The 18,329-nt window shown below is 36.3% G+C and overlaps 1 protein-coding gene across 2 annotated transcripts; it reads left to right on the plus strand.

Moving 5' to 3' along the window:
• The first annotated feature begins 251 nt into the window (after positions 1 to 251).
• On the plus strand, positions 252 to 17,859 carry LOC124543244 (SR-related and CTD-associated factor 8). Of its 2 annotated transcripts, XM_047121391.1 has the most exons (23): positions 252 to 421; positions 494 to 784; positions 1,177 to 1,318; positions 1,554 to 1,651; positions 1,939 to 2,147; positions 2,773 to 2,854; positions 2,987 to 3,052; positions 3,159 to 3,280; positions 3,826 to 3,933; positions 4,803 to 4,915; positions 6,205 to 6,413; positions 7,192 to 7,383; positions 8,206 to 8,396; positions 8,829 to 8,893; positions 9,570 to 9,632; positions 10,059 to 10,174; positions 10,817 to 10,882; positions 11,823 to 12,085; positions 12,997 to 13,101; positions 13,858 to 14,057; positions 14,721 to 14,768; positions 14,971 to 15,012; positions 15,084 to 17,859. In XM_047121391.1, the coding sequence occupies exons 1-23, from the start codon at positions 386 to 388 to the stop codon at positions 16,463 to 16,465; spliced, it is 4,209 nt and encodes a 1,402-aa protein (XP_046977347.1). In that variant the 5' UTR covers positions 252 to 385; the 3' UTR covers positions 16,466 to 17,859. The 2 variants fall into 2 exon arrangements, with proteins under 2 accessions (XP_046977347.1, XP_046977357.1); XM_047121401.1 differs by lacking the exon at positions 12,997 to 13,101.
• The last annotated feature ends 470 nt before the right edge of the window (positions 17,860 to 18,329 follow it).

Here is an 18,329-nt window from a genome sequence, read left to right on the forward strand (position 1 = left end):
AAAAATACTGTATTAGATTTACACTATATCAGTGATGATTATAAACATTTTTTTTTTATTTCATATATCTTAGTTACTAATATTTCCTTTTTCTAAAACTTTGAAAGATAGATAGATAAATATAGAAAGATCTAATAGTATTACACCTAAATATGTACAGTTTTTATCAACTTTAGATTTATCTTTAGCGGAAAAAAAATCAAGTTTCGTTTCGTTGAGCGAGAGCGACACTAGACATAGTGCAAGTGGCAACCCTTTAATAAGCACGCCATTTTGTAATTCTGAGCATGTTGATGTGCTCACGAAGATGATTTTCTTAAGGCAAATAAATATTTTTAATAGTGTAGTTTGTTAATATTTAAGCTTTAGTGAATAAATTAACAAAATGGATATGCTGGAAGTAAAATCGTTCAACGCGGAGGTATTTTCCGTTAAATTATCGTATCGGTTTATGTTAACCGTGGCATCGTACTAACTAATGTTAAACTTTCAGTTATCCGGGTTGTACGAAAACAGGCCTCCTATTTCGAAGGCGAAGATGAGTGCTATCACGAGAGGTGCTATAAAGGCCATAAAATTCTATAAACATGTTGTACATAGTGTGGAAAAATTCATACAAAAGTGCAAACCAGAATACAAAGTGCCTGGTTTATACGTGATAGATTCTATAGTGAGGCAGTCCAGGCACCAATTCGGACAGGACAAGGATGTGTTCGCGCCAAGGTTTGCTAAAAACATGCAACAAACTTTTGCCAATCTCTTCAGATGTCCTGATGATGATAAGGTATATTATATAAAGTTACTTTTAGGTTATACACTGATCCTAATAAGCTTAATCTGTGATAACATTTGCTTTTCCATATAGTTTTTTCCATAAAAAATTAAAAATTGTCAATATATATAAATTTTGGTGTTTGATGAGTGAAGCCATTAAAAGTAAACAATAAACATTCATTAATTACTTTTTAGTATAGCCAGAATAACATAATTATAAAATAATGCTATCTATTCATGATAGACTATTCTTTTAATAACTTTATTTTAAGAATAATAAATGTTAACACATATTTTACTTAAATAGTATAATCATTATAATACATATTTATACATTATAAAATAAAATAGATTCTTCATTAGGTTGCAATTTTAAAAACATAATTATATCATTTATTTCAGCGTAATATAATAAGAGTTTTAAATCTATGGCAAAAGAATAATGTATTCAGCCCTGAGGTGATCCAACCATTGCTAGATATGGCTGACCCCAACCATCCACTCCACATGGAAATTATGCAGCAACAAAACAACACTGCCAATGGTAAAAAAACATATTTTTTTTTTCAATTTTGTTTACTTTTACTCTTTTAAATATGTTGATGAAGTTAAGTCATATTGACTTAACTAAATGCATTTTTTATCTTATCTTAATATTATTATTACAACACTCCAGCCAATACTGATCTTATACTTTATTGCATATATTATCTACTATAATAAAATGTGCAAAAATCCATTCTCAACTATGTTTTAATGCTGTTACTTATCTTTTACAGGAAGTAGTTTAAATGTCACTCACAATACATCGGACAGTAAAATGTCACCCATGCCTCGTCAAGACTCACCTCACACATCTTCGCCCATGGGTGATGCGGTAAATATACTTTTCTAACTGTAATGATCCATATAAAAAAATAGTAATATAACAAGACTCCAAGTTTTAAACTTTAATAATGTACAATAAGGAAAATGAAAGTAGAACCACCATGGTGCCATTATAGAGAAAAATATGAGAACAATTATGAAAATCTGCTTATAAACAAAAAGTTGCACCAGAAAATGGTTTAAAAATTTATACCGATGAATTGATAATCTCCACCTTTTTATTTGAACAATAATAATTAAAACATTGTTTGGAAATTTATATTTAATTCATTTCAGTTCCAGGATGACTCATCCAATCCTCCCCCAGCGAAGTTTAACCGTAAATTGCTCAATGACTTTGAATATGAGAGTGAAGATGAACAAACATCAGAGCCTCCTCCGCAGCACAACCCACATCCAGCTCATTCAACGCACAGCACACACTCTACGCACACAACTCACACATCCCACAATACTCATAGTAACCCCACAGATGCCCTTGGCAGGTAATCTTCCTCAAATATATTTAATTATATTTTAAACTATTCCAACTAAAGAAGAAGTAAAGACAAGACAAAACTTAGATATCCATTTTCTATAGAATTTGCTAATAACTGTTGTATTGTGTTCATCAAGTGATAAACAAGTTTTGATAAGTATATATTTTTAAATACTAAACAATTTCATTTTAATATGACTTTTTCATGATCTCAACCATTGGCATTTTGTCAACTCAATGACATAATTATTGATTTATCTTAACTCTTCTTGTGGTTGGACAAGGATATATAAATAAAAATTACAACAAGATTAATCAGCCCATGACTAACACCCAATATGAAACTAGCTATTTTTTCATTAATCAATTTTACATATTTAATATGCCACAATTTTGATTAATTAAGCCTATAGTATTATAAAATATTTGTTGTATGCACAGTAACTAAATTTGGGACCAAAATGCTACATAAGACTACTACTCTTGCACTGATGGAGTATTATGGAATGCTAGTTGAAATACAAAATAATCAGTTGTGTACTTTACACTTATTACAATTAACCATGTTATTTAATAATTTAACATGAGGATATGTTAATAAAATAATTTGATTGTATGTTGATTTATTTCAGTATATTAACAAATCCAGAAATAATGAGGCAACTACAAAGTTTACAAGCTCAGATGCAACTAATGACTGGAATGCAAATACCTGTAAGTTATCTGTTTTAAAATGGCATTAAACTAATATTTATAGTTATAGTATTCAAAGCTACTATGACTGAAATAGCTTTTAACTTATATAGAAACCTCAGTTTATTTTAATGACTTATGTTTATTTTTCAGAATTTAATGCCAATGATGTCAGATATGCAAATGCAACAAAATCAGAACCAAAATCTTCCTTTTTTAGTAAGATCATACTGTTATTTTAAATAAAATATTTACATTTATTATAAAATAATAATAGTAAGTGTTTATGTTCTAACAATTATAAAATACACGAATTATATTTTAGAATTCACAACCAGAACAACAGAAACAAAATGAATCAAAAGATGACATGGCAAATGAATCAGATATAGAGTTTGTTGAAACAGGTCCACAAGTTATAGAAATACCAGATGCTAATGACTCCAGGTGATGATTTAGTCAATTATTTTTTTATTCCATTACTAAATGCTTGCCAATTTTTTCGCATAGTTTTGCCCCTTACAAACTTTTAATTATACTATATAATTATCCACTTAATATCCACTTAGATTGGTTTATGTTTATTGTTCATGAAAATGTGCCCCAACATTATCTTCCCTAAATGTGACATGGTTAGGTAAAAAAAGTGCTTAACAATATAATTTATTTCTTTAATGAATTCTCGAAAACTGTCTTCGTCTTTAAATTTATATTTTTTTATTTATTTTCTTCAATTTTGTACATATATCTTGTGCTGCATATAGCCAATTAATAAAATATCCTCAAACTACTTTAACAAAACTATCTTAAATTATCAGGTATTGTTCGATCTACTGATATAAATGAATACAGATTCGTTAAAGTCTGTCAAATCCTTCTCACCTAACCTAATCACTGTATCGGCCTAAAGTAAGCATGTTAGAGGCGAGCGAATGATGCGCGTTAATTTAAACTTGCGGTGTGAGCGAGGTCTGTAGTGGGCGTGTCCGCAGGAGTCCGTCGCCGAAGCGCCGCCACCGCTCGCGCTCCAAGTCGCCGCGCCGCCGCCGCCGCAGCCGCAGCCGCTCGCCGCGACGCCGCCGCGACCGCGACCGCGACAGGTACATCACACGTACACCACACGTACATCACACGTACATCACACGTACATCCCACGTACATCCCATGCTCCCGTGGTACCTATATCTAGAGTGCCATTATCTACCCAAACTCCATTATGAGCTATGAGCAAAAAACGCGGTAAAAATTGTTAACTTATCGATAATAAGACCATGAAATAGGCTATTTGGCAATGCGAAAAATAAATTGAAAATTATTGTAATCAGTGTATATTATGAGTTTAAAAATGATTATTTACCAACGAAAGTTGAAAATAATAATTAATTTATTCAAAAATCCATAAATAAAAATGCAAATTTTTGAAAAGTTTGTCACGTAACACAAAACGCTCCTGATTGGCCGGGCTTATGATGAAGTCACTTTCTTGTAAACTTTGTTTTTCTACTAGATGTACTACAGATTAAAATACAGGAAAGTGACGTCACCGAGCCCATTGCAGCGCCATATTGTCCAAATAGCGTTTTTGCGCGCTATTTAAATATGGAATTTTTAATATGATATTTTTCGGCAAATATAGTACATATTAAATATAAAGCACAACTTTTACTGGGTTCCTTAACTTCTACTAAATAATATAAAATGGATTTTAAAAACCAGTCAAATAGCCTATTATTTCCAAAACTAATCAAGATATCAAAAATTATATTTGCCAATATGATGATAGATATATTTTTTTCTCATTAATATGTGATCAAAAGTTGGAAATTGGAAATCGATCAGATGTCAGATAATGGCAATTTATTTATGCCACGGCAAAATGGCGATTCATTATTCATTAAATTGCATAAAATTGCCACTAAACCAGATATTAGTTCTTTGATGTGGTATGTTTCATATTTTAATTCAACAGGGATAGAGATAGAGACCGGGAGAAGAGTTACAAGGAACGGGAGGCTGAAAAAGAAAAACAAAGGGAGAGGGAGAAGAAAGGATTACCACCTATTAAAAAGGAGAATCTTAGTGGTCAGTGGGAATAACTATTTAGTTATGGCATTGGACATTCATAAGATAAAATTAAGACATAAAAATATAGTCCATTCTCATGGTAGTATGTTCCCAATCTTCTGTCTTGTTTACACCAAACAACTGTTAGAGTTAAACAATATTTGTTTCATTATTATATGTTCTTTTGAATATCTACGAAGTTATTGGAACTTTGGAACAGTAGTGTTTTATTCCTGAAGAACTGTTAGTAGAGCCAGTCTATTTAAGTTTTAACATTCAGTATGTCTTAATAGTCTCGAATAGGAATTGGTATGCATTAAGTGACCTTATATTGTATCATTGTGTGAGCGCAACTAAAGTAAAGTAAAAAAAGACGTGTGGCACTCGGGGACTGCCGCGTTAAAGCTATTGCATAGTATTTTGTATCAACTTGTATGAAATTATATTTATTTATTTATTTTATTTATGCAGTATTTCTTTTTCTTTGATATTAATTCAAGTTACACTTTTTGAGCGTGGTGACCGATAAGAAAACATTTTTTTCTTTTATTAAATAAATAAAAAGTTAATATTGTTTAAAATATTTTTATTATTTTGCAATAAATAAAACCCACATAGGGTTTTATCATCTTACAGTAGCTGTTGGTTATTCAAGAGTATTTATCATTGAAACTATAGGTTTATGATAACTGAAATAAGAAACATAAATATTCGAGTTTCGTAGTCGTACAATACGTCTAATCGCACGCACACAACGCCGTGTCGAAGACTGCCGAACTGAAACGACGTTAGACGATGCACGGCCCGTCGGAGTGGGGAGCGTGAGGTTTTTTCGTTACGGAATTTCTGGATTCGGTCCCCGCGCTCAAGGCCCGCGATAGAAGCTATGCAATAGCTTAAAAAGTAAAGTAACAGCCTGTAAATTTCCCACTGCTGAGATAAGGCCTCCTCTTCCATTAAGGAGAGAGATTGGAACATATTCCACCACGCTGTTCCAATGCGGGTTGGTGGAATGCACATGTGACAGAATTTCGATGAAATTAGACACATGCAGGTTTCCTCACGATGTTTTCCTTCACCGCCGAGCACGAGATGAATTATAAACACAATTAAGCACATATATATAGTGGTGCTTGCCTGGGTTTGAACCCGCAATCATCGGTTAAGATGCACGCGTTCTAACCACTGGGCCATCTCAGCTCGTGAGCGCAACTAATACACATTTATTAATTAATTATATTTGGAGCAATTATATTTCAACTTGAAGGCTTTGTAAAATATTTATGGGTTTAATGTATATTTTCCAGTGTGCAGTACGACGCTATGGGTCGGGCACCTGTCAAAACTGGCTACGCAGGAGGAGCTATCAGACTTGTTCGGAGCCTTCGGGGGCGTCGTCTCCATCGACGTGGTCGCGCCACGCGGATGCGCCTTCGTCGTCATGGAGCGACGGCGGGACGCAGCCAAGGCACTCGCCAAGCTCAATAAACACAAGCTGCACTCCAAGGAGATCACAGTACGTATTAAACCACACGCTCACTACAATGTACATATGTTTAGAAAGTGTTTAGATGTTATTTATGACGAAGAATGATTGTATAGTTAATAATTATTTGTTGCACTTTTCTTCTCTATCTCATCTAGATTAAGTGGATTAATATTGTTATTAATTTAATTCTTAATTTTTAACTTTATTTGCACCTAGCTTTATTTTGTTTTGTGTTAGTTTTATACTATTTAGATGATACCTTAATAGCATCATGTAATCGCACACAAACAAATGCCAACAATGTTGTATACACCTGTAAAGGCAAATCATACTGGATTGTATATTTAGTGCATTATAATATTGTGTTAGTTATTTTGATAAGTCGATGGTGTATCTTAATAAATAAATAAATAAATAATAAATATGACGGCGTTTCCGTCCTATATCAGGTTGACAAGCTGTCAACCTAGTGAAGCGTCATTGTCGTTGGAGGCGAGCAGCCATCTTAAAAACGAGACGGCGCCCGTTCACCACACTTATGACGAATCGCTGTGATTGCCGCCATATTGCCGTTTTGTTTAAACTATCTTAGTTGATTTTTTTATGTGAAAGTGCTGTGTATTCGAACTATTCCTGTGACTACGGTGATTATTAAATTGTAATTAACATTTTGGACTGGATCGTTTATATAAATAAATAAAATGAAATGAGTTCTGGTGAAGGCCCTCCTTCTTCCGGTGAAAGCCCTCCTGGCCTTTCGAATAAATAATAATGCCAACCGACGAGTAACGTTGTCTCGCTGCAGGTGGCGTGGGCGGCCGGCAAGGGCGTGAAGGGCCGCGAGTGGAAGGACCACTGGGAGGCTGAGCTGGGCGTGGCCTACCTGCCGTGGGCGGCCTTGCACGCCCGCTGGCTGCTGGGCGCCTTGTCGCTCGACGCGCTCGAGGACGGCGGCGCCGTCGACGAGGACACGCTGCCGCCCTGGCTCCCGCCGCGAGTGAGTTTTTTTTATTTATGGTATAATATATTAATAATATTAATAATAACACAATACACACACATTGTGAGGAAGGCCTTGAGCATGGATGTGGATGGATATAGAGGTAGAGGACGACCAAGGAAACGATGGATGGATTGTGTGAAAGACGATATGGCTAGAAAGAATGTTACTTGTGAGATGACGTTTGACAGAGAAGTATGGAAGGAGAAGACATGCTGTGCCGACCCCAAATAAAATTGGGATAAGGGCAGGAGGATGATGATGATGAATAATATTAATATGAGACAACATTACATACATTACTCTCATCCCAATGTAAGTAGCTGAAGCACTTGTGTTATGGAAACGAGAAGTAACGACGGTACCACAAACACCCAGACCCAATACAACATAGAAAACTAATGGTAATCTACATCGACTCGGCCGGGAATCGAACCCGGGACCTCAGAGTGGCGTACCCATGAAAACCGGTGTACACACCACTCGACCATGGAGGTCGTCGTATAGTTTGGCGGACGACCATATGGGCCACCTGATGGTAAGTGGTCACCGTTACCCATAGACAATGACGCTGTAAGAAATATTAACTATTCCTTACATCGTCAATGCGCCACTAACCTTGGGAACTAAGACATTATGTCCCTTGTGCTTGTAGTTACAATGGCTCACCCTTCAAACCGGAACACAACTATACTGAGTACTGTTGTTTGGCGGTAGAATACCTGATGAGTGGGTGTACCATGTAACCTGAGTACCCTGCACCATCACCAGCAGCGTCGTTCGACTCGATCGCACGCTTATATTTTTCTCAACACGCAGATGATTCCTAAGGCGCTACCGGATGGCATGGCGATGATGCCAGGCGGGCCGGGCGCGATGCTGGCCGGACTGCCGCCGGGTCTGCCGCCGCCGGCTGGTATGCCCATGTCGGCGCCGGCTCTGCCCCCGGCACTTCCGCCGGCGCTGCCTGCCGGCCTACCGATGCCGGTTCCGCGAATGCCTCCCCCAGGGTGAGTCGTGACAGCTAGTATTTTTCGATTGTATATTTATATATATTATATTACTAGGCTACATACAAAGCCTGTCTATAAAATGATCGAACATTAGTCACATTTTTTTTTCTTCAAACTGTAAGCAATTATTATTTTATAAATATGTCAACTAGTGCTATGGACTGTCAAGTATAAGTTGGCGTTCCTGTGGCAGCACCTGCTACACCTTTGTCTTATCTCCCTAGAAAATAATTCTCTACGTTTCTTTTTTACTAGATTTTGGGTAAATTTTCTTAATAAGGGTAAATAAAACAAATAAGATATAAATGAACAAAAAAAATTAGTACATGTTTTTGCCACACGCCAACTTACACTTGACGCGCACTATATAACTATTGACTCGAAATCAATACTAGTACCTAAATAGAATTTTAATCGTTTCTTTTGCAGTATGACGGGTGGACTACCTCCGGGGCTGGCGGCAGGAGTACCGTCTATCAGGCCGCCGGTACCAGGTTAGTATAAAATGAATTTGATTAAATTTAATCAATTGTAGTGATCTTTCAATTAAACTTATTACTAAGATAAAATTACTTTATAATGTTATAATAGGCTATTTGACAATACGAAAAATAATTGTGAATTATTGTAATCAGTGCATATTATGAGTTTAAAAATGGCTAGTTACTAACGAAAGTTGAAAATAATACACAATTTATTCAAAAATCCATAAATAAAAATGCAAATTTTCAAACGTTTGTCACGTGACACAAAATGCTTCTGATTGGCCGGGCTTATGATGAAGTCACTTTCTTGTAAACTTTGCTTTTCTATTATATATGTATCACAGATTAAAATACAAGAAAGTGACGTCACCGACCCCATTGCAGCGCCATATTGTCCAAGTAGCGTTTTTGCGCACTATTTAAATATGGAATTTTTAATACGATATTCTTGGGCAAATATGTACTAAAAATAAAAAAACACAACTTTTACTGGGTTCCTTAACTTCTACTAACTAATATAAAATGGATTTTAAAAACCAGTCAAATAGCCTATTGTAGATCTTTCTATTAAACATATTACTAAGAATAAAAATAAAATTACTTATAAAGTAATGAAAAAAATAAAATTGCTTATAAATGTTATCATTTTAAATAAAAATCGAAACTAAACCGCTCTTCCCCGCAGGTCTACAGCGAGAGGGCGGATTGCCGCCGGCAGGCGCGCTACTGGGCTTCCCACCGCAAACAGGTAATCTGTCTAGCTTATACTTAAATTTTGATAATAATACTATACTCATTGCTCTTAGTTTATATGATAAATATCTTATCGTAATATTGTCATAAATTTGGTAATACTCATTAAGCTGGTCATTGTATTAGATTTTCTAAAATGAGATGGCGAATATTAAATACCGGTCAAAATCATAGAAACACTTAATAAATAAGCAAGAATAGGTTAGGTAAAATGATGACAATAAACCATTCACAGACCGTTGATTTTGTCCGATTCTGAAGGGGAGTACGAAAGGTTTTCTCTCGAACGACTCGAAATTTTCGGCAAATCTACGCCATGGTACAACTTTTGGTTCTGATATTATTGTAAATATCTTTTGACGAATTAAAAATATATAATTCAAAACATGTTGTAACATAATTTTTTTTTTTAATTATTTAGGCATGGTGGGTGGATTCCTAAGCGGCCTGATGGGTGTGGGAATGAACGTGGGCGGGCTCGTGTTGCCGCTGCACGCGCACACGCACGCGCCGCCAGCCCCGCTGTCGCACACACTTGTGAGTACACACAACAACAACAACAACAGCCTGTAAATTCCCACTGCTGGGCTAAAGGCCTCCTCTCCCTTTGAGGAGATGGTTTGGAACATATTCCACCACGCTGTTCCAATGCGGGTGGAATACACATGTGGCAGAATTTCTATGAAATTTGTCACATGCATCATCCTCACGATGTTTTCCTTCACCGCTGAGCACGATTATAAAGACAAATTAAGCACATGAATCAGCGGTGCTTGCCTGGGTTTGAACCCGCAATTATCGGTTAAGATGCGCGCGTTCTTACCACTGGGCCATCTCGACTCGTGAGTACACACACACAACCTAAAGCCTAAGGGATATACACATTGCATTGCCCGCCATGCCATATATAGTATTATATATTAAAATCTATACGAATATTATAAATCTGAAACTAACTTTGTCTGTCTGTCTGTCACTCTTTCACGACCAAACTAATGAACCGAATTTGATGAAATTTGTTGTGAAGTTCGAACTCCAAGGTAGTACTTGTTTACCTTTTCTACCTACCTACTTTTTTACCTAACTCATGAGAGCTAACCCACTAACGCGCGAGCGTAGACGCGGGCGACTACTATTATTCTTGATAATAATGTAATATTGTAACTTTACATTTCGCAGGCGGCGCCTGATGACGCCATGGACCTCGACCCCGACGAGCACGACGAACCGCTAGCCATGGATCAGGTAATCATCCTTTTTTTTATGTTATTAGTTGGCGGGCGAGCATATGGGCCACCTGATGGTAAGTGGTCACCATCACCCATTGACCATGAAGCTGTAAGAAATATTAACTATTCCTTACATCGTCAATATGCCACCAACCTTGGGAACTAAGATATGTTATGTCCCTTGTGCCAGTAGTTACACTGGCTCACTCACCCTTCAAACCGGAACACAACAATACTGAGTACTGATATTTGGCGGTAGAATAACTGATGAGTGGGTGGTACCTACCCAGACGGGCTTGCACAATTGCTACTGCTAACAACCACCCTAAATATATACGGATTATGATTGTGCTGAACACATTTTGATATAATTACACAGTCTACTCTTATTATGACATGTGTTATTTCAACAATGAAAAAGGCACATCTTGTAATCACGTCGTCGTTTTAAAATAATCTGTTCATACACCGCTACAAAACTATAGTACGACACAAATTAGATGTAGCATCGGAAAATGCAATGGAATGAAAATAAAACCGATTACTGCCGATTTACACAACCAATAGAAATAGCTCCCTATCGCGCCATTCGACGCTATTCGTCGCTATAGATTCACGCGACGAGAAAGCAAGTGCATGTAAATCGACGCGACAAATTGACGAATATTTTATTATATTAGGTCATATGATATTACAAGTTATTACGTTTGTGCAAAGATCATTTTCGCATGAGAAATAAATATTGATAATTTGGGATGGCGTACTTAATTCGGATGCGATCGGTTTTACGAATTTTGCCGATGCGACATCTAAGTTGTGTCGTACTATAACAGTTTATTGTACGTGATGCATCACATACTTAAGGATAAATTAGTTTGCCAGTAAAAAAAAAAGGAATAAGTCGATCTTAGTCCATAGGTTTTCTGTTAAATTTCATTTTGTTTTTTTTTTTACAGTTGCAAGCATTATTATCCAAGCCGCCGCCGACATTTAACTCGTCCGAACCACCACCTGGATTCAATCCTCAAGATCCACCAACGTTCGATACGACTCAACCTCCTCCAGACGATAAGCGGGGGGAGGACGATAGACGGGATCGGGATGGGAAGGACAGGCGTGACCGCGACAGGGATAGAGACCGAGACAGGAGGGACAGGGATAGGAGAGAACCGCGCGAACGGGATAGACGGGACCGCGACCGAGGACGGGATAGAGACAGGTTAGTGGAAAAATGAATTCAAACGATTTGCATCGATAATAATTCCATTTCGACCAATATGTTGTAAGCGTAACTGTGTGTGTTCTATTAAAATGTTGTATTGATTATAATTTCATTATATTAATTAAAATCATGTGTGTATAAGTCGTAACTTTTTAAAACATAACTCAGTATCAGCTGATGATACTACCATAATGCAAACACTTGTTGTTTCGACTGTGTGCTTTTGCTTATATTGATAGTGATATTCTTTTTGAGTCATAAGTGAAAACATATCTCAAAATGTGATTTTAAGCTAATTGAAACGAATTGATAGGTAATAAGTTTTGTTGGTTTCCAACAAAATATTCATCCAAAGCTCTATTTGTTTGACCGATGCTTGTGTTTCCAATAATAAATTTATATCACAGCAAGTGCTCATTAAGCGGATCCATTGATTCCATACTAATCGACGTACTTGCGATACATCGATACAACATATTATAAATTTCAATAAATACTACAAAAGTGTTGAAAAAAGTTGAAAGTTTTAAAATTTCTAACTAAATCACGAAAACCGCAATACTGACGATCCTCCATTCCTTCCACACTCATTACCGTTTATTTTTCATCTGTCACCTAATCTACTAATGACCTTAACCAACTTATTAATTTATTCGTATACTGATACACTCATCAGTTTACCAGTCAATCTATACACATACTGACACACCTTGTTCTATGAATATAACTAAAGATTCCAGACTTTTACCTCATTCGATTATATTCAATCGATTTTATCAAATTTATTTTTGATACTTCATAAGAATAATTACACTAGTTTTTATCTGGTCGTACTTGTTAGTGTGATTTTTTTGAGCATTTGATGGGTTATTAAGTAGGTGATTACAAGGAATTACTTTGTCAATCAGGGAAAAGGACGATCGCAGAGACCGTGACAGAGATCGGGGTCGGGATCGCCGCGACCGGGACCGCGATCGCGACCGGGACCGGTTCGGCTCCCGGGACGGCAACCGGTGAGCTATTTCATTGTTGACGATGATAACTGTTCGTTAGTCAGTCTTATTTACCAAAATAGCATGAAACCATTTTTAGACTAACTATAAATCAAATTAATAAAATCTACACTATCCGGTGTGTACAATTAAAATAAATGTCATTGCCGGTAATTTAATTGGTAACATAGATATAATCGCGTTTGTACAACTAGTGTTAGTGTGTCTTCTTGACAACAAAGAGTGCATAGTTTATCTTATCTATGAGCAATCTTGTGTTTATAATATACACATCTGATTTATCAGTAAAACCTTATAAATATATTTGTAATGGGTAATGTAGAGGATATAAATTAAATACGAAATTTTGAAAGTAGCATGCGATGCAAAAGGAGGCCTTATTGATAAAATAGTAATTCTTTCTAGGTCGTAATAAACGTTCAGTCTGATTTCTGTTCACTTCATAAAGAAAATGTAATGACAATTTGAAATATTCAAAAATCTTCCATTTAAATATATTTACTAATTACTACTAACAAACCTATATTATTTTGTATCGTTCACAATGTAAGCATTTTCTCTCGCAATATGAGACATAATAAATATCTCTTCGTTTTCCGTACATGATCCGAATTACCTACCTCATTCTTACCCTACCTTTCCCTTTGATGTATGATTGATGTAATGGTTTTATAGGTTGGAAGTAGTAAGATGCTAAAATACACAGTATATATAAACTTCTGTTTAATTTAAATCTTTTTTTTCTTTCTTTAACAGGGAAATAAGTAGAGATAAATCACCCCGTAGTCAAACAAATGACCAGAATCCAGAGAAGAGCCTACAGGAACGGTTGTGGGAGATGGCTAACGGAAAACCCGGCGACGTGTCCGACGAGCCGCCGCCGGAGCCCGACGTGCGGGAGAGGCCAGCGCTGCTGGAGCGCCCACCGCGCCTCGACGGCGTTCCCATGGATGCCAGTGAGTTTTAACGTCTTAACTACGATCCTGGCAACTTCGTTTTAATAAACACTCCTAGAAAATGTTTTAAATTTAATTAGGAGACGTAAATGACCTCTCAAAGAGGTCCTGACATTTTAAGAACATTACAAATTTATTTTATTACATTTTGATCTAGTAATTATAATAATAATCCATTTGAAAAGTACCAGATAAAAAATGTAAAATATTACGTGGCAACATCTTAGGTTCTAAGTATAGTGGTGCATTGACATTGACATTGTTAGGGAGTTCTGAGGGAGGCTTTCTTGTAGGCTTTGTGCAGCATATTTGCGAAATGAAACATTTCCAAATGAAGATTTTTTACGATTACACTTTTTTTTAAATGAGATATTACTTATAGTAATAGATTTTTCATGCTTAAATTGCAAATTTCCCACACATAACTTATAGTTTTGTATCTTTATAACAATATGTATAATATATATGATATCGTGTATACCTTTACATGTCTTTGTCTTTTTGGTTACCTGTTTTTTTTTTAAATTTATTTCTAATTTTGAAGTAACTTATATATATTTTGATATTTTTGTACGGTCCCAAATAAAAGTGTTCTTTCTTTCTTTCTTTCTTAACACTATCCTGTTGTTTTTCTTTGTGTAAATGTTTATATATATTTCGCAGGCGGTGCAGTCGGAGTGTCGCAAGCGCCGCGACCGCCCTTCGCTCCTGGTAAGAATGTAACCATTACATACTCGCTACTAAAATTGTATAGTCAAATTAGAAAATTTAACATTAAAATTTGCATAATGTTAAAAAATAAAGCATGCCCGTGATATATTTATAAAAATCCCTTACTCACAGAAAAAAATATATATCAATCAAAATACCCTTTTTAAACTTGTAAATCAAAATCATATCTTTATATTTGCAGAGTTAAGAATGAGAGGGCCACCAGCTAGGCAACCAATGAGAGGTATGATTTTATCTAACCTCCCCACTTTACCTAAGTTTATTTTGACATTGAAGAAAATTATCTCATTTCAGGACCGTGGATGGAAGTTCAAGGTCCAGGACCTGGGCCGTTTGGACCTAGATTTAATGGAATGGGTCCACCATTCAACCGACCGCCATTTGAAAGACCACCCTTCGAAGGAGGGCCACCTATCTTCGAGAGACCACCATTTAACCGTATGCCATTTGATGGCAATCGACCGCCGTTCGACGGCCCCCGTCCACCATTTGATGGACCTCGACCGCCTTTCGATGGCCCGAGACCGTTTGATGGGCCCAGACCGCCTTTTGATGGACCGAGGCCTCCATTCGATGGACCACGACCGCCATTCGAAGGATCGCGGCCACCATTTGATGGACCGAGACCTCCCTTTGATGGACCCAGGCCACCTTTCGACGGGCCGAGGCCACCTTTCGATGGACCTCGACCACCATTTGATGGACCTCGTCCACCGTTTGATGGTCCGAGACAATACGACGGTTTCGATGGAGATAGATCCTTTGAAGCTTCTAGGTTTGAAGGTCCCCCGGAGTATTATGAAAGAGGCAATAGAAGATTTGATGAAAGAGATCAATATAACGAAAGAGGTTGGACGGGAGACAGAGAGAGGGACTGGGATAGAAGGAACGAATGGGATGATAGAAGACGGGATCGTAGAAGCCGGGAACACGAAGATAGATTTAGAGACCGCAACGAAAGAAGAAGAAACTTTGAAGAAAGACCTAGACAATCAAGAGAACCTGAAAAGAATCCTAGGAGAGACAAAGATAGAAAATCTAGATGGGGCGCGGCTGATGAAGGCCCTACTCAGAGTGACGAGCAAGGAGAACATGCGCCAGAGGAGAAAACTAACGAGCCATCTAGTGATATTAGCAAACCACAGAACAATGAAGTTAATGATAGAATTAATCCTAGTCAAGATGAACAAAGTGTACAAGATAATAGTGCTAGTGAAAGTAATAACGAAGTATCGGAACCAAAAGTTGAAAGTAACGATAAATACGATCCGACGGAAATTGAAACAGAATCATCGGATCGGACATCGGATCAGAATGAACAAGAAACCAGCCAAAAGGAGATGGACGAAAACAGTTTAGACGTACCAAATGAACCGGAACCGGAAACTGAAACAAATCAGGCTCCAGCTGACTTATATGACGCGAACGAAGCAATCGACACAAGTTTCGCGATAACAACACCTAAAATTAACTCACCGCCGCAAAATTCTGAAGAAAAATCGAATCACGAACCGTCGGATGCGGCGAAATCCGAGGATATTTTCGATCAAGGATCTAAAACGAGTCCATCGCCTGATGTGACAGAAGGTACAGAGGAGAAGGAAGACGCAAAGGAAGACGCAAAAGAAGACGCGAAAGAAGACGCGAAAGATGATGCCAAGGACGACTCTGCTTGACCCCGGCGATGGCAGCGCCAATATTTCCAGTGGAAATGATTCGGGAGACGCGACGAGCCAACGCGTCGCGCCGACGTATAACGCCAAAGATTTATTTTATACAAAGTTGAAATATACGAGTGCCTTACTTGTTACGAGGTGTTTTGTTTGTTGGCGGGCGGCGGAAGAGGAACCCGCCTCGGCGCTCAAGTGGAGCGACCCGGGCCAGGTACGTACGCGCGTCTAGAACAAGTGCACTGACAACCTCTTTTTGACAATGCATCCTACTGTCTCAGGCTTCAAACTTCAAACATCGTTTTTCGTGGACTTATATTTTATCCAAAGTAAATTAAAAATATTTTCAAACAATTAAACACATTGACTTTTAAAACTATATTCTCATAGTGATGCATTATCGAAAATGAGTATAACTCATTTTTCTGTGTTTTTCAAAAAAAGAAAATCGGAAAAAGAGTACAGAAAATGTTGTAATACAAACATTAAACTGTTGTACAATTAAAACAAATAAAAATAGCAACATTTTCTGATAAAATTGAATGAATCTTGGCACTGTTGTACTCGGCGGGCGTCTAATTTTTATATTTACTGTATTGTGTCGGAATGATATTTTATTATAATTAACATTTAAAAGTGTTTAATTAAGTAACAATAATAATAATTCACTATATTTGTCGCGATTTTTCATTCCGACATGATAATGATATCGCTAGCAATGTGTGCAAAGGCCTCGACGATGACGTTCGCGTCGCCCGAATCAACTGGAAATATCTGGAACTCGTCGTATGAACAAAAATAAAGAAGAATTGAAGATTATTACGAGCGATTTACAGAACAACCTATTAAATCCTTTCATTCTTCGCTACATATTAAAACAAAACAAAAAAATAACTTGTATATTTTGACACTGTGAAGTAGATTTTATTTTTAGTTTCAAACTTGTATCGTTCAATATGTGAGGAGCGACATATCTTAGGTTATTTTTATTCAATGATATCAAAAAATTGATATTACTATTTTATTTTAATGTTTTATTCCTTACTTGGTGAAGGTAGACCCAATTGGAAGATAGTTTTCGTCTAATAAGCTAAATCGTAGATACTAACAACTTAATAAATTTATAGATGTATCTTTATTAATATTCGCAATGAATATTTTGTAGATTAGGGAGTGTTTATATAAAGATATTTTACATTTTAAATTGATATCATTCAGCTGTTTATATAATAATATGTAAAGTATATATTTTAATTATAGTTTTATAGGGGTCATAGAAGATTTAATAAAATATATGAGAAATCACATTAAATATCGTAGCTTATTATATACTTGAGCAAATATAATGCATGCTAAATGTTTGTCATACTTGTGCTTGAATAAAAAAATTATAAAATGCATCGCGGATTTTTTTAACGGATACATTTTCAGGGATCACACTCAAATAATATTCTCGTCGGGGTCAATTTTGCACGCATTGTATAGTTGTTTTTGTTTTTCTAGTTTGAGTTTCAGCTTTAAGCTGCTCGTTGAACCACGGGCTGTATCCAGTATGGGATTATGATGTCTACCATAATGAAGTCAACAAAAGGACTAGGGGAAAAATATATAGCTGTGTCCGTTTTGAAACATTATTTATCATATTACCATTAAATCCAATTTCATAATTACATTTTGATCATTATTTTGAATTGGAAAGTTATTTTTTTTTTAAACTTTGATCAGTTCAGATTTAAAGCTAAGCATCTGAAAGATATTAAAATGACCTTAAAACTGAATTTAGTAATAAACTACCTAATTTTAAATACACAATAACATAATTAATTTTAATTTAATATTAATTTACTAAGAGAAAGACGTTCTCAAGTTC

Source organism: Vanessa cardui, chromosome 3, assembly GCF_905220365.1.
Source record: "Vanessa cardui chromosome 3, ilVanCard2.1, whole genome shotgun sequence".
Taxonomy (NCBI): domain Eukaryota; kingdom Metazoa; phylum Arthropoda; class Insecta; order Lepidoptera; family Nymphalidae; genus Vanessa; species Vanessa cardui.